Source organism: Convolutriloba macropyga, chromosome 5 (genome assembly GCF_964194025.1).
Source record: "Convolutriloba macropyga chromosome 5, txConMacr16.3, whole genome shotgun sequence".
NCBI classification, from domain to species: Eukaryota; Metazoa; Xenacoelomorpha; order Acoela; family Convolutidae; genus Convolutriloba; species Convolutriloba macropyga.
In genome coordinates, this window is record NC_134472.1 from 27,913,822 (window position 1) to 27,937,127 (window position 23,306).

At 34.7% G+C, this 23,306-nt stretch overlaps 1 protein-coding gene across 1 annotated transcript in view; it reads right to left on the reverse strand.

Moving 5' to 3' along the window:
* LOC142339922 (uncharacterized) overlaps positions 1-23,306 on the reverse strand; it is a 52,977-nt gene that overhangs the window by 10,215 nt on the left and 19,456 nt on the right. Inside the window, exons 4-6 of the mRNA XM_075390282.1 lie at positions 7,056-7,177; positions 3,570-3,668; positions 2,378-2,521 (exon numbers count right to left, since the gene is read on the reverse strand). Of these exons, the coding sequence (XP_075246397.1) occupies positions 2,378-2,521; positions 3,570-3,668; positions 7,056-7,177 (365 nt within the window). The remainder of the gene's footprint in view (positions 1-2,377; positions 2,522-3,569; positions 3,669-7,055; positions 7,178-23,306) is intronic.

Consider the following 23,306-nt stretch of genomic DNA (forward strand, 5'->3'; position numbering starts at 1 on the left):
AAGGTACACTTCAAGTTGATCGTAATTCTGTCTCAGGGATCTATTATTCTGTAGGTATATCGTGCGCTCCATGGCTTTAGTGTCATTTTCTGTGCATGGACGTTCTAATTTGGTTGTTTTTTCAACATTTTTCTGCGTTTTTGTCCGAGTAAAACCAGAAGGATAAATAAACCTTAAAAACGCTGTGATTAGAGCAAAGAGTAAAGATTCAATAGTTATACGTAATTTCCCCAACAATTTTTCTTAATGGTTAGATGCTCAAACAACAAAGTTACAGATATTCCTCTCGCGGAAGTCGCAAGGGGAAAAAATAGACTCCCTAAACTGGCAGAAAATGTCGCGGAAGTCGCAACATAATGCACAAAAAATCTACAAGACAAGACATGCATATCATCATCTCCTTTCGCGGAAGTCGCAAAAGGTGATTAAAGGACATCACTAAAATTTTTAGAAGATTGTTGCGGAAGTCGCAACAATCTACGTTGGTTAAAAAAAATTTTAAAAAATTATTTTCATTTCCAGTACGAGTTATCCTACAATATCCGCCCGTTGGTAACTTCTTTATTCTTTAGCTCTATAAACAAATTTGTTAAACTCAAGTGTTGTGCTTCATAGAGTAATATAACCAAGACTTAATTAATTGTCAGAACCTTGGATAGTCAATAACAGAAAGATTACAGCTTCAAAGCAAATTTGAGCAATTCAAAAACCATTAATAAGAGAACTTTTTTGTCGTTTTTTCTTCAAAGGACATTGCCGCAAATTCCCTCTCCTGATTATCAAGCTGCTTTTTTTGAGCCAAGGCATGGTAAACTTTGAGTTTTACAGCGTTAGCACCAGAAAAGTTAGGAACATCACGAATCACTGGGTTTTTTAGATTATTAACATCTAGAGCATTAGTAACCCTCACAAAGACATTTTCACCCTTATTGTTCTTACACGTAACTGAAATTTTACAATTATTCGTAACTGCAATTATTTTTTTACTGCGAGCCAGTTTCTCGACAAAGGCATCTAGTGGTGGCAAGATTTCTTTCATCAAAAATTTTCTATTGTTAATTGAATTAAACATGTGTTTAAGCATCCTTCCATTTTTGTACACCTCGTCTTTTCTCTCGAAAATGAGTGAACTTAACAATCACCGATGGAGTAATACCAGCAGGCATTTTTTCAGGTCCCGGTAATATGTGAAAAGCAGTTAGACGGCTTTTCGTTATAGTAACATCACAAAGTTTATTTATTTTGTTTAAAAACTCTAGCAGCTTTGTAACCATTCAGTGGTTGATTTGGCCGCATCAAATGGAAGGTTGTCTATTATCACTGAGTTTTAGCGTGTATACCTCTCCTGCTCCCTTAAACTGGAATCCAGTCTCTCGTTAAAATCGGCCAAGTCTGCAAACCTCTCATCTGTTTGTCTTTCATGGTTCACAAGGCGGTCCAGTACTGCCTGCACTGCCTCTTTTGTTCTGGGATGCTCTGCTTGAGTTGCTTGAGGTCAGGGGTATCTTTTTGGTTGGCCATTATAATTGAAGAAATCAATAAGATTCAAGAATGAGCTATGTTAAAACGTAACAAAAAGCGCAATACAGTTTGTATTTAAGAACGCACAGGCAGAGAATTAAGTTCACTCAAAAGAGCAACTGCCTATCATGGCGTCTGTATTGATACACGCGCTTTAGCAATGGTTACTGCGCGGGGTTGAAAACAATGCTTACCTATTCGAGATCTCTGCTTTACTTTTATTAAAGGATTTCAGTTGCATTTTACAAGTGTGAATTACACTGACAGCTTGTCGCTTTTAAATTTGTTTAACGTACATGTATTGTATTAGCGCCCGCCCTTTGGTTGCGATCTCCGTTGCAAAATCGTGTTTTAATTTTTGTAATTCCTTAAGAAAAAGAGTTCTGCGCAACTGATAATTCTTCTTAGCATTTACTCCAATCAGAAATGAAAATTTCGTGTAATATATATTTTTCAATTACATTAAACAAGTACTTGTTGAATGGTTTCAAAATTGGTTTTTTGTTCAAATATTCAATCATTAACGGACAAACAATCGTTGTTGCCAATACGAAAATTTTAATACTTCGCCGATTGAGGTAAACCAGTTTTTAATTAGTTACAACGATGAAGCTTTACAACTTTTTTGTTTTAACTTGTCAGAATGACCGTCTTGCTGAAGCGCTTGAAAACAGGTTATCGGTTCTATAGTGCCCACCGACAGTAAATAACGATAATGGCGATGAGCTTGCAATTTTGACGAAACAATTTTTATAACCGATGAAAACAATTTATCCCTTTCTATTTTTATATAATTAGCTGATTTCAAAACGCTTTTATAGGATGAAGTTTGTAGAGCCAATACCACAACACTAGCCTGTTCCTTGCATATGAAGGTATATTTAAACCACTCGTAGGTTAGCTGTGTTGAGATGAAGTATTTGGAGAAAATGTGCCATGTAGAGTCCGGAGCAGGAGTCAAAATTCCATAGTCAGGTTGGAAGTACAGTCCATCTCTAACCTGCATAACACACCATAAACAAATCATTGGTTCAGTCTCTATTTATCCCAGCAAATTTTAAACCTTTTGCAATTTCACTAGTGTCTGTCTAATTAGTCAAGAACCTGATGAAAATGTATCGCGGTGGCATTTCTCACCCGGAATCAATTTTTATTAGTTTTTTTGACCAATTAGTGGCATTGCAAACTAGGGTACTAAATTAAAATTGTCCAAAAATAATACTTGATTAAATGTCGTTACTTTATATTGTACTGTATAAAGTATTTCATCGATGAAAAATCCCGGCAGAAGTATAAAAAAATTTCCCATCCTCGACATCAATAATTTGCAGGTTCATCTTGACTCTTGTCCCAAGCACCCTAAGTTCACGTAAAGGCGGAAATTTTGCAAAAAGGGTTTCCAAAGGTAGATTTTTTGAGGCAGACTCGCACTATCTTAAATGTCAACAAATGCTCAAAATGCTTAGAATCAGGAAGCTCGTGAGTTGAAAAAAGGATGTGAGTACGAAATAGCTAAAGTTTTGTCGAAACTTAATTTATGCTCACTAAATTCTTTTGAAATAAGAATATAGCGAGATTTGAAAAACCGGTGTCAGGACAATTTACCCAATGCCATTATACCCAATGCCATTATACCCAATGCCAATATACCCAATGTACTTTGATATTTTCGTTGAATAATCCGACAACAAATTAGCAGTCGCTATTACCCGTATGTTTTAACATACTTAATGGCCATGGTCATGCCTCAGCGGCCCTTGGGACTTGATATGAAACTATCACAACCGAACATGGGATTAAATTATCCGCTTGTTAAATCATGCGTGTAAGAGCTATTTTCTGCTAATTAGTGCTCGGATTATGGAACGAAAATATCAATGTGAATTGGGTATAATAGCATTGGGTATTTTGGCATTGGGTATAATGGCATTGGGTAAATTGTCATGTAACCTTGAAAAACCATGTGACATCAAAGCGCACCATTTTAAGTTTATGTTCGAGCGCTTTTTTTAGATTCTACCACGTTTGTCTAGTTCTCGAACGCTTACTTGCATATCAGCAGATGCATGATCACCGAATTGGAAATTTCCGTGCCCAAAGCCAAGATGTGTGATCAAATTCATACAACTGTCAGGGTCGTACACAGACTGAAAACAGAAATTATTTTCCATCATCTTTTGACCAATCGAGACCATCACCAAATGCTATATTTTCCCCATTTTTCTGTGCGTTTTTCGAAAATAGCCAATGAATAATTGAAAACAAATTCCACGAAGTGCAATGTTAGATTATTTAAAAATTAGCTCAGCCGCGACCTCTATTTTAGGTTTCCTAAAAGATGATCACAGATATCCAAACTTTTCAAATTGTTAATGTAAAAATTTAAAAATGAAAAAAAAACAAAGGTTTTTGTGGTAACCATTTTTTTCGTTTGAACACAAAAGATCTTGAAATCATGTTGCAATTTGAGGCTCTAGTTAAGTGGACAGAACAACCGCGACGTAAGAAAACTTCGCTACGTTCGGTTTTCCAAGAAATTGTCGCTATGCTCAATATGTTAAATATTTTTGGCTTCAAACGTAAGAAATGTGTACTTAGCTCTGGGTCATAGCTCTGGGGGTCATAAAAAATTTTTGCTCACTAAGCTGGGGGGGCCGAAACAGAATAGATCCAAGCTTCCATTTGTTTGGTTTCTCAGATTTGATATGTTCGACGTAGAAAAAGCGCAATAGTTCGACGTAGAAAAATTCTATGTTAACTGCAGTTTATAATTTGTTAAACTGATTGATGTAACTTCAACTGTCCCCCAGGCAATTTGTTATCCAAGCTACTATTATTCTGTTTGGTTGATTTTTTTCAAAATTGCATTGGTTTTGAACGCTACATTTAAGCTTCCCCAAGTTCAATTTCCCCATCCATTTTGTTTCCCACTATGATTCACACAATTTTTAAATCCCACGCAGTTTATGTTATCAAAAATCATTATTTAACTTACCGAAAGTACTTAAAATAAATTACATATTTTGGCTAGCTCTGATTAATGATTGAGAGTTTCTACGTATTTTCAGAAATTATTTAGTTCTTATTTAGTTTGTACACTAAACTCCTCTACTTTTTTTGCATTTTTCAAATCGAAAATTGAATAATTTTGCTATTTTAATAGAATTGAATTTGGAAAATCAGTTACCTTTCAAGTGACCAAAAGTAACTTTTGGAGCAATTCTTCTTCAAAACATTTCAATTTTTCGCGCTTTTTCAAATTTGCCTGAGATTTTTGACCAATTTGGACAAATTAATTAAAAATTCGGTCTACTCAACCTTTCAGTTTTTTAAATCAGAAAAAAATTGATTGAAAAAAAATTGAGTGTGAAAATTTTGCGCCAATAATTATCAAACTTCAGTAATTCTGTGTTTAGAAACTGCAATTTTTGCATGTTTCTGCTGTTTTGTGAAAAGTGATTGCTTCTGTTGAATTTATAAATTAGTTTTTTGAACAATTTGCTTTCTAAAACTTTTCACGTCAAGTTTATAATACAGACAAAAAGGATTTAAAAAACTATAGCTTCTTTAATTTTGTTCATTTTAAAAACCAAATTGTTAGGTAGTTTAAAGGAATTGATCATTGATCATGTGATTTTAAGAAAATGTTCATATGTTTGTGCACTGTACAAAACACAAAAACAATTACCCTCATCTAAACAAAAAGACAAAAAGGAGTCTACAACTCTAGAGACTTAATAATACGGATAAGCTGATATTTGTTTCCAATATAGTAACCCCTAGCATTAGAGCAACTAAAGCGGAAAACAAATCTGTGCTCTGTGTGTCTTTTTGACTGATTTCATACAAAAATATTTCTGTTGTGATTACATTTTTGTGAAAAATTTTACGAAAGGAACGCTGAAACCAAGATTTTTTACTTTGGTTAAAAACGTTCTGGAAATGCGATTTTTTCATAAAGTAACGAAACGTCTCTATATCATACTCTATTGAGAAAACTGTTTTATATCATTTTGACGAAAATACAATCTAAACCCAACAGCACCTCATATGACTAAGAGAGATCTCCGAACGGTTTTATCCAATCTTAAAAATGCACAGCGTTGTATCTTTTCAGTTTCGTTTTCTCTATTTCTGTGTTTAATAATTTTTAGTGGCAAAGCTGAAAAGCAACTCCCAAAATCAGCCAACATTGATGTTAAAATTTAATAGAAAAGAAAATCTTCAGAAGAAAAATCTAGGACTAATTAAACAAAACTGAATTTCAAAAAGAATATTGTGAAGTTACAGCTTTACAACGAAATGAGGAACAATTCTTTTCTGTTGCAGAGTAGTTGGTTATATCTCTCACAAGCTGTTTCGGTACTTTTCTCCCGCAATACCAAGGTCCAGAAAATATTTTTCATCAAGAATTTTTTCATGTGTTTCTTTTAATCATCCAGGATATAGAAGACCTTGCCAACCTGTACACTTGGTTACTAAACCCAAAAAGACTCTGATGATGCAAAAATTATTAGTTGATATTGCTTTTTCGCAAAAAAATATGATTGATCTTGCTTTTTTGCAAAAAAATATGATTGATCTTAAACAAGGAGGCTCGGTAATGTGCGTCGGCACATAAAGTTTCGAACCCGTTCATCCACATTTTTGGCCTAAATGTCTACCAAATGAGAAACAGACAGAAAACCCCAAAAATTTAAGTTTTTTACAAAAAAAATGTGTATGAACAAAGATTGTATGAACAACTCTGTACGATGAATATATCGATCGGTCAAAATTGACGGAACAAAAAAAACCCATTTGAGTATGTAGTTCCTCTCCCCTCAAGAGGGTCGGAACAATTAGTTTGATATCAAAGAAACATTGGCTTAGCTGATTAAAAGACTTCTCCAGAGCACTGTAACACAAAACTTCTTTTTGTATTGTTGATTATGTTAAGATTAATGTGTAAGAATATCTTTGTTAACTAAGACTTCCTGTGTTCTGCGTGAAAAAACTTTTGATCAGTTACAAATCTGTAATACTGATATCAAAGTTATTCCATTATTTAACCAATGTTTCTTGGTCAATTGAATCGAATAGCAGATTTGATAGAAAAAGGAGCCCCTCCAAAAGATTGCTGGATCTGTTTTATACCTTTTGCTAAATAGTGTACACAGGAGCGTCTAATTTTGTATTTTTTCCTAACTCCATGTTAAGATCGCCATGGTAAAGAATTCTTTGCCCAAATTAAATTTTTTCCTTGAAAAATAATCCTTGTTGATAGTACCTCAAATTGATAATGATGGCAAACTCGATTAACTTCATTTGAAATATATTTCAGCAAAAGCTCTGGGTCGATGATTAAAGCTGAATATCCATTATAAAGCATAAGAAATTCGTTTAATAAATATAATTCCAATGACATGAGCAAGGAAAAGACTCATGGTTTTATGTTGGGATTTCAACTGAGCTCATTTCTGTCGTCATTCGTTCAAAAGCAATAGAGGGTAAGATCACAATTTCAAACCTCTTAAGTCGTACAGAAAAGTTACCTTGAGATATGTAAGTTGTTTGCCCTCGGAGAAATTGGTCACTCTGCTCCAATACGTCTCCGGAGACATGCCAGTTCTGTAAGCGACGTTCATGAAATTTTGCACTTGAGAAGAACAGCAACCTTCGAATCAGTAATAATATTAATTTCTTTCATTTTAGTTTTCTAGTTTACAATGGAGAAGAAACACTGTTTAAAAAATGCGAGAGTAATCCGCCCGTCGAGTCGAGTCGAGTACAGATGGCTAACTTGTCAGAAATTGCAAGTTTCGTACAAGTTTTCACAAGGCTAACAAGCTTGTCTACCAACAATTGAGACGTTCTAATGATTTAACATTTCAATTTTCGCAAATTTCTCTCAAGATAACTATTTGATTTACAAGACCTGTAAGACATCCATTCGTCCTGCTGATTTATATTTGGATTGCACCCCAGTAGTAATAGGGTGAGCAAGTCACCCCGGGGGGGGGCGTGTAGACCCCATGTATTAAGATAGGGTATAGGAGTAATTTTTGAGAGAGGGTCTACACTAATGTATTAAGATAGGGTATAGGCGGCGTACATGTTATAAGATTAGTAATAGCGGCCGCCACGTATTAAGATTATTAATAGCGGCCGCCACGTATTAAGATTAGTAATAGCGGCCGCCACGTATTAAGATTAGTAATAGCGGCCGCCACGTATTAAGATTAGTAATAGCGGCCGCCACGTATTAAGATTAGGAATATCCTCCGCAATGTATTAAGATTGGGGATAAATCTAGGGGTGTTCCAGGGGGTGAGTAGTAAGGTGGGAGCAGATCAGGGTGATTTTTTGGAGCCACTTGTCACGTGACTTTAGAGGTCATTTAGGGATTAGCAGGGAATTATACATGCAGCGCGCAGGGAATTGCACAGTCAGCGCGTACGTACAGGCGGGGAATTATACATGCAGCGCTCAGGGAATTGTACAGTCAGCGCGTACGTACAGGCGGGGAATTGTACAGGCAGCGCGCATTAACGGATAATTTCCCTCGCAGTAAACTTCAACATTTTTTGGTTTAACCACAGCAATGTATTAAGATTAGGTATAGCCGCCGCAATGTATTAAGATTAGGTATAGCCGCCGCAATGTATTAAGATTAGGTATAGCCGCCGCAATGTATTAAGATTAGGTATAGCCGCCGCAATGTATTAAGATTAGGTATAGCCGCCGCAATGTATTAAGATTAGGTATAGCCGCCGCAATGTATTAAGGTCAGTTATATCCACTAAAAATAAGAAAATTGAAAATTTTTAAAAGAATGAATTATGAAGGTACAAAAAGACAGACACAGTATTAATCAAGTACATTATAAGTAATTTTAAACACAACAGAGAGCGCTCACAATACAAAAATTGATTCAATAAATTACAAGTTCAGGGGTACAGTATGAATTCCATCAGATAACACTTTTCGTTTAGGATAAAAATATGAGAGTCCTTTCTTTGTTTGTTCATAGGTAGCGACGCAGTGGTTGATTCTCCGAAATCCTCTATTTGTAGATGTTAAATTGATGATTTTTTCCATCACTCGCCGATATTTTTCCAATGGTCCATCTCCGGTCTCTTCCAATGTTCGTTTGTTCAGTCCTTTGCTGCTGAATTTGTACTTATCCGATTTGGCATCGTAGCAACAATATGTTTTGCTACAGAGACAAATCATTTCAGTACATCTAAATTCTTCCTTGAACAGACCTGGTTCACGCTTATCGTACTTTTTATGTTTATCACAACAAGTTCTAGGGAAGAAATTTTGTACAGCATCAGCTTTGAAAGAATCATCACAATCGTGTTCCCTCAGAGTTTCCCAATCTGCTTTTTTAGATGGACGAATGCAATCGTACAAATTATCGTGCGCTAGAGCTAAGTATAAGGAGTCAGTGTCCATTTCTAACTCTTCGAACGTGTCGACATCGCAAAATTTATCAAAAAAATTGTAATAAAGCTCCAACATACGTAATTTTGCGTACTGAAGTATAAAAAAGCCGACTATTATCGGTTCACGGTGCTCAATTTTCGATTTTACAAGTTCAACTTCGTATAGTTCTTTTGACACACTGTTAAGTCTCTTAAACAATTTCCCGTTGATAGCTTTGTGTGTCTTTTCATCGTTCAAGTATTTTGTCTCTGTATGTCTGCTTCTGTCCATGATTTGGTAACCATAGGAACTATTCCCTAACAATTTCATTGTTTCTGCTACAACGCTTGATTCAGGATTTTCATCTCCAACTCTTCTAGCATCAACAACCGATTGGACAAAATTGTTGAAGCATTTTTTGGGTGTGTACTGAACGAAGCGATAAATTTTAGTGCATTTTAGCCCAAGACTAAGGTAAAAATTGAGTAATGGTGTTATGACTGTTCCATTCTCCAACTTGAAGCTTGAAATTAACATGCGTTGCGGTTGCTTGAGTAAATCGTTATCAATTGCATAATCCCTCATATAATCACCAATATCTGCTCGACTAACATTATAGTTTTTAAAGATTGGTGGAAAGTTCGAGAATTTGTATTTCAACCCATCTGGAACTTCGAGATCACACTGAACGTAACCAAATAGTTTATCTTCTCTTATCTTTGTAAGTAGAGATTCTTGAGTCAGAGGTAGCTTGAATGGGAAATTGTTTCTCACGTGAATTTTTACAGATTCATCACCTTTGACAGTTTCCCACCAGTTACATTCCCATATCTCAACAACTTTATATCCTTTGTTTCGCAAATAGTCTCGTCTTAGTTCATCGTATTCCCGTTTCTTTAATCTTTTCTAAGTCTCTTCCTCTGACATGCTTGCTCTTGCTTCCTGACATGCACAAAAGTGAAAGTAACAACCCATTGCTTCAAAAATAGTTTTACAGTGAGCACAAAATCCGTCTACATTAAAACAATCAATCTTTTTCTGAGATCCAGTTGTGTAGTAGCTTTCAATAGTGCAGTTAGGACGTTGAGATTGTAGGTACGACATAACCATGTTCTCAAATTTCCTCGATTTATTTTGTCCAGCTTTAAACTTCTGAGAGTCTGAATCAAACTCCCATCTAGTGTAAAGCCCAGTGGGCATTTCTTGACACATTGAGAAGGGGTAAAGTTGACCGGCGTCTATACCCACAATTAATTTGCAAATGTTTTCTGTGTTTCGAATGTAGGTTTGATCCACAATTGCTTTTCTAGTAAACACAATAGAGGGACCACCGGTCATATCTTCGCGTATTTGATCATGTAAATCTTTGTCTGCTTCAACGAAAGGATAGAATTTACTGTTAGTTGATTTGTGTAGACAAATATTTGCTAAATTAGGTAGTGTGCAACCCAGTTTTAACATATCAATCCCTTTGTTATGATAGAATTCCATCATTTTCTGCATCGCTTCTAGTGTCGGGACAACATCTTTGTTATTATACCACCTGACAAAGTCTTGAAAAGTTGTCATTTGTTCGTGCTCCCACACACTTTCCAGGTAATTGTAGTTGTCGAATCCCGAGGGGGGCACTACCTTCAACCTAAGTTTTTTCAGAGCTTCCTGTTGGGAAAGCCCACTATTCAACAATTTTGTGAAATCCGTAAATTCTTTTTCCAAGGGATTGTGATCTCTCAACTTACTAAAGAAACATTCGTAAGGGGGTAGGAAAGTTACATCCAATTTGTTTGGTGAGTCGAACCATTCATAAGGGAAAAACCCTTTGGTCTCATTTGTCTTGTAAGCTTTGAGGAACGAATCTAGTGATGTTGCTCCACCAAGAAAGTTTAGAATATCGAGAAACTGAACATCGCCAAATTTAAAGGATACAAAATGATTAGCTTTTTTAATAACCGTTGGTTGAATATCGCGCTCGTGAATGAGGTAGGGTAGTAAATAAGACTTGATAAGATTCAGATCATATTTCTCGCTGTTGAATCCAAATACAGGTAAAATGCTGACATAACGTTCAAAATGTTGTTGTAGTTCGAGAAGTTGATTTTTCTGAATTTGGAGGAATTGAGTCGACATATCAATTTCTTCTTCTTCGATATATTGAAATTCAAACATTGGAGTACTCTCATCTTTCCTTCCATTTAGCTTCTCGAAAATAGAACTTACTCTGTTTTTAATTGCATTTTCAATTGAGGAAAATTTTTGCAACATTTCTGCTTTACTTCTGCTAGCTAGTTCTTCTAATGTTTCAACAAAAGATACAATCAGTGTCTTGGGGTCTCTGTTGCAAAGGAAAATAGGTTCTTGTAATAAATTAGAGGAAATTGACACAGATATTGGTTCATGTTTTCCTATCCAAGTAGTTGTATTGGTATCTTTTAGTTCATTATATGGAACGCAGATTGATTCGAAGTCAAATACAGCCAAGTTTTTGAACAGTTTTTGTTCTTCCTCATATCCAATTCCAAAACCGTCAAGTTTATCGAACAAAGTTTCTCTCAAAGTGTAAACACTCTTCGGATAAATGTGCTGTATCCTATCTTTACAAGATTTCACGTGACGGTGGAAATTACCAGCACGCTTAATAAAGGTATCACAATTAGGACAGCGGAATCGTTTGAAAAACGTGTTGATATCATCAACATAGCAAATGTGGTTGTTGTAGCGCAGTAGATTAATGTTGTTCTCGTACATCTCAATACTTCTTCTGGCAAGTTCACCTACAAAATCCCCGTCCTCAATGTCAATGTCTTAAATGAAAATGTTGTGTTTTATAGCATTTTCAACAAACACAAGGTGATCCATTGACACTCCTCTAAAGTTAATTGCGTCATGACCAGACTCGTGGAGAAAGTCACTGAACAACTTAGCTGCGTTTGTTTCCAGCTCAGCTGATCCATACAAGTGAACAGCCACAGCTCTAAACAAGCAAAGGTAGTCCTTGTAGGTTTCTCCGTATCCATTCGTAACAAGACAATTTACATCGTTTCTCTTCAACAACTGTTCAGGTATAACAGCATCTAAACATCCCATTGGGATATTGTTGAGAAGAGCACAGAAAACTGTTACATTCGTAGTTAGTGCATACCGCCATTTTGTGTTTGCCCTTTCTTGAGCACAAGTCTCAATCAAATCCAATTTCTCTACCCTATCCTGAAGTGAGACTAAGTCTCCCTTAGAACAAAGTAAATGAGACTTCTCAAAGAAGGTGTTGTTCTCATGAGCATAAAAGTACCGGTATTCGTCTGTGTCAACATTTCGTAAAATAAATCCCAGGGATAAATTTATTTTTGCAGCACAGTTAAGCTTTTCAAACACTTCCTTCAGTTTTTCATTAATTTTGCTGGGATCAAGTCTCGACAATTTGAAATTGAATACTCTATGTCTCCCATTCTCCATCTCAGTATTGTCAAAGAAGTGTTGACAGGCACTAAGTTCCTGCTGTAACTGTTCGTTGTTCCTATCCAATTCTTCCGATTCTAGTACTTCTTTCAAGTTTTCGCTGGATTTGGTTCCAACTTTGGTCGATGTTTCGTGTTTCCGTCTCTTATGTTGTTGAAGATAATAAAAACTTGGAAATTCCTCCAAGCATATAGTGCACACTGTACTAAGCTTCTTTTCTTAAGGAGCGTGATGCTTAGCAAGGTGGTAGTTCAAGTCCTCTTTCCTCTTTGTGTAGAAATGTGGACACTTTGGACATTTTAAAGTCCCACTATCACATGATTTTTTGTGTCGAGCCATTTGCTGCTTGACAACCATTTTCTCGCACTTTGAGCATTTGACAGGTAGATTTCTATCAAGAGAAGGCATTGTATTGTTGTGATCTAAAATAAATTGAATAAATTTTAAGTAAATTGCCGAGCAACTGTATCTGATAACAAAGTGAGAATGAATACAATTTTTGGTTTTTTAGTTACAATAACTTTTATGACTAATTATTTCCATATAAGGAAATGACGTAATTTCTATTTTTAGTAACATTACGCAATACGAAAGTTCAAGAACTTCCTACGAAGCAGTCTCAGTGTTACATTATACATTGTATTTAAATCCATAAAACATCAAAAATGTGTAACCTTATTCCTTGGAGGAAAATCGGAAATCGTAAGTTATATTTATTTGTCATATTGCTGATTTGTGTTACTTTTTTACAAAACAATACTATTCATCCCAAAACAGACTTCTTAACAAAATCTATCTGTCAGATGCTTGCTCACTTAGAGAATACAAATATTATTGTAAACAAACTAATTTTGTAATTTCATCGATAAAACACTAAATGTGTTTTTACAATAATATTAAAACATTAGAGAAGAAAACTCCTACTTCAATTGAAGATAACTTATATACAATTGACGTTAACGTGATTATATTACAAACTACAAACCAATCAAATTTTAGTATTAAGAAACTTGTTGTAAAAGTTAATGATATCGTTTTGCTTATCTCATTCTCTCTTTTAACATTTTTTTTTATTTTAATAGATTAATACGTGAAATTTTACTCATTTGTGAAACATGTTGATCAAAAACCACTTACAAATATTGGAGAAGATTTACAAGAGAAAAGAAGGTATACCTGATTCATACAAAATTGACGAAATTGATGTAGATTCATACTTTTTTTACAATTTTTTGGACATTTTCACAAAATCCAACAGAATAATCCGATTTAGTAAAGGACTTGAGTATGCAACGTTCTCTATTAAAAAATTTGAATATGAGGAGTTTATTGCGAAACAGTCTTTCGATTTATCCTCAGAATTGCATGTAAGCAAATACGAATTGTTGTTCATTTTGAACTCCGTCCCCGATATATTGGAACAGTACAGAAATATTTCACAAACAAACTTTGTTCCTCTCCCAGAACCAATAACAATAACTTCTTCACTACAGAGTGCTTTGTACTTCCATTATTACAACGACTACAATGCAGTGGGAGTACTGATCAGGTTCGGAATTCGTTTACCTAACGTATATATACAGAAATTTGATTCCAAAAATGGAACATTTTCCGAGATTGATCTGAAATTTGACGAATTGGAAAAAAATTTATCAAAGCTTGACTTTTTTGGTAAATTATGTCACTTCATTTTAACTTAAATAGACCATTTTAGGTAAAAGCATAGTCGGAAACCTGTATGTATTCTTCACCTCCTACCTTGTTAGAAAATTTTATCCAAATTGGGATTTGAATTTCAGTTCGTCCAGAAATTTCAAGCTAAACGTCACTTTTTCTCATAAAATCTTCCATCTTTGGTTACTGTTGTCTGATTGGACAGAGCACACTATATATAGAGGTTGTTGATTTTGACATTATCATTTGATCCAACTTCTCTGAAAACATCATCACTACTTTCTCACATTATACTAACTACTCCTCAACATTTTATCCTGCTATCGAGCTCCAACATTCACTTTTTTTTGTTTGAAAATACTTACTTTAGTTCTAACTTTTGTTTAAATCTAATTTATATATCCTGTTCCCTTCCTAAAAAGGAAATTTGCTGCTTTATAACTTTCTCTCCACTGATTGCTTTTCTCACGTTCTCGACAAGAATCTTTTCATCTATTCTCATCACTTTCTAACAAAAACCTCTTCTATCATTTATTCCAAAATGGAGTTCACCGTTCAAAATAATAACCTTCTGTACTCATTTTCTTTTACTGAGGATATTGCTCGGATAGGAGTTCGAGATTTATCAAACGGACTGTATGAGTCTCTGATCACTTTACCCATTACTGTGTGGCACATTATTGAGCACCAGCGACAACAGTTTGATACATATCATCAGGGACAGGTCCCAATCACAGAGAATCAACTCGGAACTCACGCGATGGGACACGAAGTTGCTGTTGTCAGTGGACACCACTATCCTCACGTTAATGGATCTGATTTTCCTGCCAACTACGTAGCTGGAAATATTCAGTACACATTTCCTTGGGAGGAAGGGCAAATTCCAAACAGTTGGTTCACTACACCGGATGTAGGCGAGGTATCAGGCCCAGAGGTGGAAAATAATCTTCTCCAAATAGCTTCAAGAGCTCATAGAAGAGAACATAGCGAGTTGAGTATTGATACTAGTACCACCACGTCATTTAACGATCTGGAAAACTTTGATCCAGCGCAGTACTATGGATCTACTGACATGTCAACTACACCCTCGATGACAACCCCATCGATTGAGGAAGGAACAGCTCACAACCCTATCTTTTTGAGTGATGTACCTAATACCCCAGTCACTGTTCAACCAACTCAACTACCTGGTAGAATTGAGCGACAAAGAAGTTTCGGTAATGAAATTCAGAACTTACCAGAATATGTTATTGAAACTCTTTTTGAATCATTTCTATGTTCAATTTTGTAAACTATTTTGTATTTGTTCGTAAAAATAATAAAGTTTCTGAATACCTTTTGGGTGTTTCGTATTAAATTTACATTTTCAATTTTATAATTTTTTTATAGTTTTCCAGAATAAAAGATTAACACGAAAGGTTACTTGATAATTTATGTACTTGGTTATTATTGAAAATTTGTTTTTCGACGATTAAGAAAAAAACCGAATTTAATTTTGATATTTAAGAAAATTGTCGAATTTATTTTCGATATTTAACAAAAAATGTCGAGAAAAAATTCGATTTTTAAGAAAAAATTACTGTTACAAATCCGATTTTTAAGCTGCAAGAACAGATTCAAAACTTGTCATTTTAAAAATTATTAAAATTTATGTTTTTTGCTTAAAATCATACCGTAAAACTAAGAAAATTGAGAAAAAAGTGCACATTTTGCACGCACAGTTTGGTAACATTTTGATTTTTAATGAAAAATCTGAGGTTCTATTTTTGACTTTTAACAAAAAATGTTGTGTGAAAATTCGACATTTAACAAACAAATCGACTTAAAATTTCGACTTTTAGAATATACACTAATAATAAAACTTTTTAGTACAAACACTTTATTACTTTCTAACTTCAAAGTACAACATGGGGTTATCAATTATTCCATGACCATCTAGTAAACAATCAACAATTTTTATTAATTCACTCTCATACTTTGAGTTCTTAAGAGACTGAATTCGGTCGAAGAAGGATGATCTCAATGTTTGTGTGCTTGCATTTCTTTGCTCAGCTCTCAGTAGATGTCTCTTGAACTTTTTTCTACTCAATCTCTTCTTAGACACGCTGGGTAGTTTTTCAACAAATTTTTTTTCCGAATTATGTTGTACCGCTCTCTTCAATTGGGTGAAAACAAGTCCTGCTTCTTCGTTTGTGTGACCAAAAAACTGATGTTTATATAAGGTGTATAAGCAGTCCACTGTCTGATATTGAAAAGATAAATCATCCAATTTTTGGAGTAATTCATTAATGGAAGATGAAATGAGAATTATGTGATAAGAACAGTTTTTCAGAGGACAAAAAGTGTAATTGTGAGACGCAACAGAGTATTCACTAGTAAGCAAGTAAGGTTTATAATCCTTAACTGATACGCAAATGAACAAGTATTTCTCACAAAATTTTTTATAAAAGTCAGGTAAAACTTGACACATAACTGCTGCCATTCTGTAACCAAAGTGATTTTGGAGTGATTCTTTTAAACTACCGTATAAGGAAACAACGCAATTCAGTTCAAACGCAGCGAAAATTTCATTTGAAAAATGACACAGTTCAAGAGACAGCAACTCAGAAAAATCCGTTGTTTTACTTGTTCTAAATATTTCAAACACTATTACTCGCTAATGCAACACAGACGTGCTAAACATCAAGATAAATATGCTGCTCTAGTTCAAATGTTTGCTCAACTTAAAATTTCTGACTAAGTTTCCTCATAAGGAATTTTTGCAAAATGACGCAATTGAACTTTCCATATTTGGAAATGAAAGAAAGATAATGACATCATTACCAAATAAAGGTGATCGGAAACAATAGAGGAAGTAAAATTGCAAGTCAAATCATTCAATTAATTTCTCTCTGTCACATTAAGATGATAAAATGTCTCTCTCTCAAGTCTCTCCGTTTTACTCGAGTGCTCCGTCTATGTTTACCGATTCTCAACCTAAAACTGGAACTGATTCGGTTCCATTTTATATAGACTTTGGTTCTAACCCAAAAAGATTTGGGAGATTTACTGTGTCCCAGATTTTTAAAAACGGACAAAATTATTCCGAACCAACTTTCCAAGTCTTCAAAAAAGATAATTCTGGAACATTTGAGAAGTACCAACAACTTCGAATAGGAGATTACGAATTCAAGAAATTCTGTTTCCTCAAGAACAATATCCTGGATGGGGAGTTGGAACTGAGTGAGCACCCGACTCAATTTGATAAGAACCCATGTATGTAGGATGTGCTGCAACGATGTCACAAAGTCAGAGAGGTCAGCATAGGACGAAATCGACGAATATATGTGACTTTCATTCAATACGTTCAGGAGAATCCAGCCTCCATTTATGTGCAGATTCGGCTCTTTTGTCGCAAGGAAAACAATGAGTTCAAGCAGGTGACTTATGTCAGCTACACTTTGGACGAGTTCAAGGAACTGATTCAAAATTTGAATGACTTTTCTAACATTGAACAATGTACATTTCAATAATAATTGTTGTGTGATTTTGTAATATGTCTTTGTCTTCTCTACAATAAATTTTTCATTTTAAAAATCTTTGATCTGAGAATGAGTTGGGATATTGGCTGCTCAAAAAACATTTTTTTGAGTCTCAGAGACAAGTCAAAGGTTTTTCACGTTAGACTTCATTACGAACTTAAAAGATATTCCTATACTCTTCTTGAAGCTCAAAATTTTCCCAAATTAGAAAATTTGGACATAGAGTCCCAAATTTCAGAATTTAAGTGGGTTATTCACAACGGATTACGCAGAACAAGTCTTAAATATCGTTCAGATAAACAACAAGTTACCATTTCACAACATCGTTGGAACGGATATCAGTGGAGTTTTCTGACAAATATTGAATTAAAAAAAGAAGAGTACAAGAACTTACTAGAGCATCTCCCTACACTTTTATCTTATATTGAAAAGTTTAAGAAAACTTGCATTGACATGGATGAAGGAACGCAAATTTGATGGATATTGTCATTCTTGTCAACATATTCAATTGCTACGGAAGCATCCTCTCAATGTTTCCCGAAAATGAAAAACGCAAAAACTGTTTTTTAGCGGCCTGTAAAATTTGGGACGAGAATATAAATTCGGAGGAAATTAACCAAAAATTTCCTCATGGAGGACTTATTGGTTATGGAAATTCCTTTTTAGATTTTTTCTTTGCCAGATTGAAAGTTTTTCGATTACATGCTATACTACACGATTCTGCTGGAGCGGTTAAAGCAACTACAAACAAGGGACCAGGATACTGTTACATGTTACCAAATTTTCCGAGCTCATGTTTCTTGGGACATTTAACTGGGTTAATCTTTTGTGTCTTTATTAAATTTTATCATCCTCAAATTTTCAAAATGCTAGACTGCTAATCATTTTTGTAATAATTCAACCTAGAAAAAAAAGAATGTCTCTCGTTGTGTTTGATATTGAGTGCTTGGAAGGGAAAATTGTCAAGGTGTTGGGTGTTTTCAAGGTTGGAATTGTATTGGGATACAGTTTCCTCCCACCCAAAGACTATAAACCTACTTTTCAAGCAAAATGGAACACTAAAAATTTACATGGGATTAATTGGAACAATGGAAAACTGGAATACACTGAGTTGTCATCAATCATTCACCAACATTGTTCACCTACAACAGAATACTTTGCAAAAGGGTTAGAGAAGTGTAATCTTCTCTCAAATTACTTGTGTAAAGATGTGGAGAATCTAGATGATCTTGGTTGTCCAAAAGTTTCCAAACTTCTCAATAACTCGGATTCTGACTGGGATTGTAGCAATTATCCGTATCGACACAAAAAGACATTTCACTGTGCAGAGAAGAAAGCTTATGCTTACGGAACTTGGACTCTGGATTTTTTTGATAACGTATAATATTTGTAATTTCTATTTGTAATTTCTATTTGTATTTGTGATCGTTTTGTAATTTATTATTTTTATTTTACTACTTTTGAAATCAGAGAGAAGTTGCATTCCCAGTTCAAAAAATTGATTTTCCCTTAAAAATAAGGTATAAATGACCGAGCATACAGATAACGGTTTAAATTTAGGTAATTTTGTCTTTGATGATAATAACCAGGAACGACAATCGTGGAAATGTTTTGGACAGACTTGTAATAGATCTCTGGTGGTTTTTTTGTCCCAAATTTTTGTTATTCTGTTAATATTAGCGTGCTGTATAGTAAGAATAACTCTTGCCGAAACCTGTGAAGAAACAACAGTTTGGATTGCTATCTTATCTAGTACAGTCGGTTATATTTTACCTTCTCCTAAACTATGAACAAAATAATCTCTACTAAGGAACGCATTTTTATTTCATTGGTGGGAGCAAGCGGGTCTGGAAAATCTCATCTTATCCATGATTGGCTAATTATTGGAACTTTTCAACCCGATTTTGATAAATTTTACTATTTTTATCAACATTATCAATCACTTTACGGTCTAATGTCCAAAAACATTAAAAACATTCAATTTATTCAAGGAGTTGACTTTGAGTTCATTCAGAGTCTACCCAATAATGGAACAAAGTATTTGCTGATTTTTGATGATTCTTGTGAAGAAATCTCAAGCTCGAAAGAATTTGTTAAAATCGCGACAGCTGGAAGACACAAAGGTCTTAGTACAATATATATAAAGCATAATCTTTTTCATCAGAGTAGGTTGGGAAGAGATATTGAGTTACAAAATACTCATATAGTTTTATTCAAGTCTCCTAGAGATGTTCTCCAGATTAACACTCTTAGTCAACAGCTCGGGTTAGGATCACAATTAAAAGATTGGTATACAAAAGCTACTTCAATCCCGTATGGTCACTTACTCATTGATTTAACTCCGAAAACAGTCGACTCTCTTAGATTTTGCAGAAACAGTGGTTCTATTCCCACTATTTTTTTTCTCCCTAAAACGAAACAAGAGATTACTTTTTTGAACGATGAACACACAACATCTCTCTACGCTGATAACGTTCCAAACGTATTCCCAGAACTTCAAGAAATTGTTCCTAAGAAATTGTCCAAAAGATTTCATTCAGTTTCTAAACGAATGCATAGTAAACCTTCTCGGGGGACAACTACAGGAAATACAAAAACAAGACGTAATAAAGTACAGAGACGAAATTCATCAACTCGTGCTAAAAAGAACCGGAATAAATAAAAGAAGAGCAATTTTAAGTTCACGAAAAGGAATAGAGCTCATATCAATTTTGACACCATCTATCATTAATCGATTGTCTTGAAATGGAACAGTTTGTTTTGATTCCTCAACACCTTTACGAACAAAAATTCAAATTAGAAGTTAAAAAGTTGGACACTTTTGAGCAGAAACCAGTTTCTGTCCCAACACATTTGAACTCTAATTACAAGGAAATCAGCAACAAAACCAGATCGTTAAAGAACGAATCAATTGTAGATCAAATTTTGAATTCACCGCGAGTCAAGCTATCTCTCAACGACACAATTTTATTAGATGGAAGAGATACAGAAGTAGCTTTTGCAGATTTTATTTTTGCATTAAAAAGAAAGAACGTTGATTTTCCCGACATATATTACACAATACTTGATGCTACCGGAAAAAATCCGCAAAAAGTAATAAACAAAGATGCCAAAAGCAAAGACAGAGGGGGCTGGATTCCTTTCAAAATCTGAAAAAGCCAAGCTACAAAGGCTGTATAGAGATGGAAAAGCCGCATATGGATCAATTAAAAATCTACAAAAGGCAAGTGGGTTATCCAAAAAGAAAGTTGCCTACTTTCTACACAGTAAAGATTCCTACACAAAGTATCGTCATGCAACACGACATTTCAAAAGATTACCAGCATTTGCTAAGCGAATCAATGAGATCTGGTGTCTCGATCTAGCTTTTATGGATAAATTATCGGATACTAATAATGGAGTGAAGTATTTATTAGTATGTGTTGACGTCTTTTCTCGCTTTGTTCGTGTGCAACCAATGAAGTCAAAGTACTCTACCGATGCAGTTGTAGCTTTCAAAAAAATGTTGCGTAAAAAAAGTATGCCCGCGAAAGTATGGGTTGACCAGGGAACAGAGTTTAGTGGTGAGTTTCGAAAGTTTTGTATGGACAAGAAAATTAAAATTTACTCTACTAGAAGTGAAACGAATCTGCTGTAGCAGAACGAGCCATTAAATCCCTGAAAAACATTATTTATCGCTATATGGAAGAAAATGGTGACAAATACATGAGAAAAATGGATTCCTTTGTCAAAACTATGAACACAAGAGTTAATCGCTCAACAGGTAAAGCTTCAAAAAATGTAACAAACAAAGACTTTTTGTCAATTTTTTACAGAAACCCAATTAACCAATATAATAGACCACGTTTTAAAGTTGGTGAAAATGTTCGTATATCAAAAAAAGATATTCCATTCAGAAAAGGTTATAAATCACAGTTCACAAATGAAATATTCAAAATTGTTAAAGTTGCTACTTTTAAACCGCCAACCTATAACCTTTGTGGAGAACAAGGTGATGAAATTCTAGGTAAATTTTATGAACAAGAGCTTTCAAAGTGTATCATTTAAAGATGAGTTCTTTCACTGTTGAGTTGGTTTCCAATGCGTCGTTTGATTGTTACCCAAACAATACACTAAGTTCTTTCACGCATTTTCTACCTGAACAAATTAATCTTGATGGAGAATGGGAGGTAGCGATAACAGAACTGTCGTATCCTTCCTTGTACCAAAACATAACAGAGGGTAAATTCTTCTATCTAGATGAAGCAACACCAGATACAAAACCATCGGATTATTACACACTTTATCCAGGTCTATACCCCTCGATCTCTGATATTGTCAATGAAATGAATAGAAAAATCCAGGAACGTGAAAAATATGAAAAAACGCCCATCAAGTTACACGTTAACAAAATTACACAGCGAATTTCTTTGAGTCTTCCAAATCAGAACTCTTTACTTGTCATTTTTAGTGCCGATCTTTGTCATGTCTTTGGATGCGAAGAAGCTGTTTATGGTATGGGTGTTTTCATGAGTGGTGGTGGTCCACATTTTCCCAAGTTTCCTTATGACATTGTACGAATACACACCTTAATGATATATAGTGATATTGTTGAATACAATATTGTGGGTGATACAAAAGCTGCTCTTTTACGATGCATTCCGTTTATATCAAAAGTTAAGAATGGAGATATCATCTCAACGGGACAATACATGAATTATCAAAATTTTCCAAACTTACAATTTAAAAAAATTCTAAAAAACTCATTCCACAGCATAAAACTCGAGCTTCGGGACTCTTATGGTGAAAAAGTTCCTTTCAACTCTGTTGGTGTGACAAGAGCGGTACTAATGTTTAGAAAAACTTCTGACAATCATTTTTAGATTTAAAGTTGTAGAAAATGGTTGCTGATAGTGATTTACCGTATTTTCGTGGTTATTCAAGACAGAGGGGAAGAGGATTCGGAGCGTTAGCACAAACAATTGGGAGGACAGCTATTCCGTTCTTGAGGAGATATATTGTCCCAGCAGCAAAAAGAGTTGGTGCTGATTTGCTTGATATAGCTGCACCAGAAATTGGAAATGTTCTAACTGGAAAGAAAAAATTCAAATCTGTGGCTGCAGATGTTGGAAAGAAAACATTACGTAAACAGCTAGGTAGGGGAAAAATTAGGAAACGGCGCATAACTCGAAGAATTACCCCAAAAACCAGTCGACGTCGTCGAACTAGAAGAGATATTTTTTCTAAGCTAAAATGAATACTAGATCAACAAACGATAGCAACTTTCGTTACGGTCACTTTACGAACTCTTGCTTGGAGATTTTTGACAAAATTCCTGTTTTGGAACCAATTGAATCTTCTCACGTTCAAGAAGTTTATCCCAGTACTTCATTGGATGAAAGCAGCATTGAGTTCGAGTTTGAAACAGATAGAAGCATATATCTTGATATGAGAGATATCCACCTTCAAATCAAAGTTGGATTACAAAAGGGAAGATTGTTTGATGACTTTATGAAAAAAGACGAGCATGGAAAAGCAGATATGGGAATGTCTTTCACAGATGATGATTTACATTATCTAACTCACGCCAACAATTTATTGCACTCGCTCTTTTCCAACTGTGAGGTGTATCTGAAAAATCAACAGGTTTACAACTCAAATGGTCTCTATGGACACAAAGCTATAATTTCCAATGAATTTAACGCTTCCACAAGAAATAATGAAGGTATTTTGGCTTGTCATGGATAT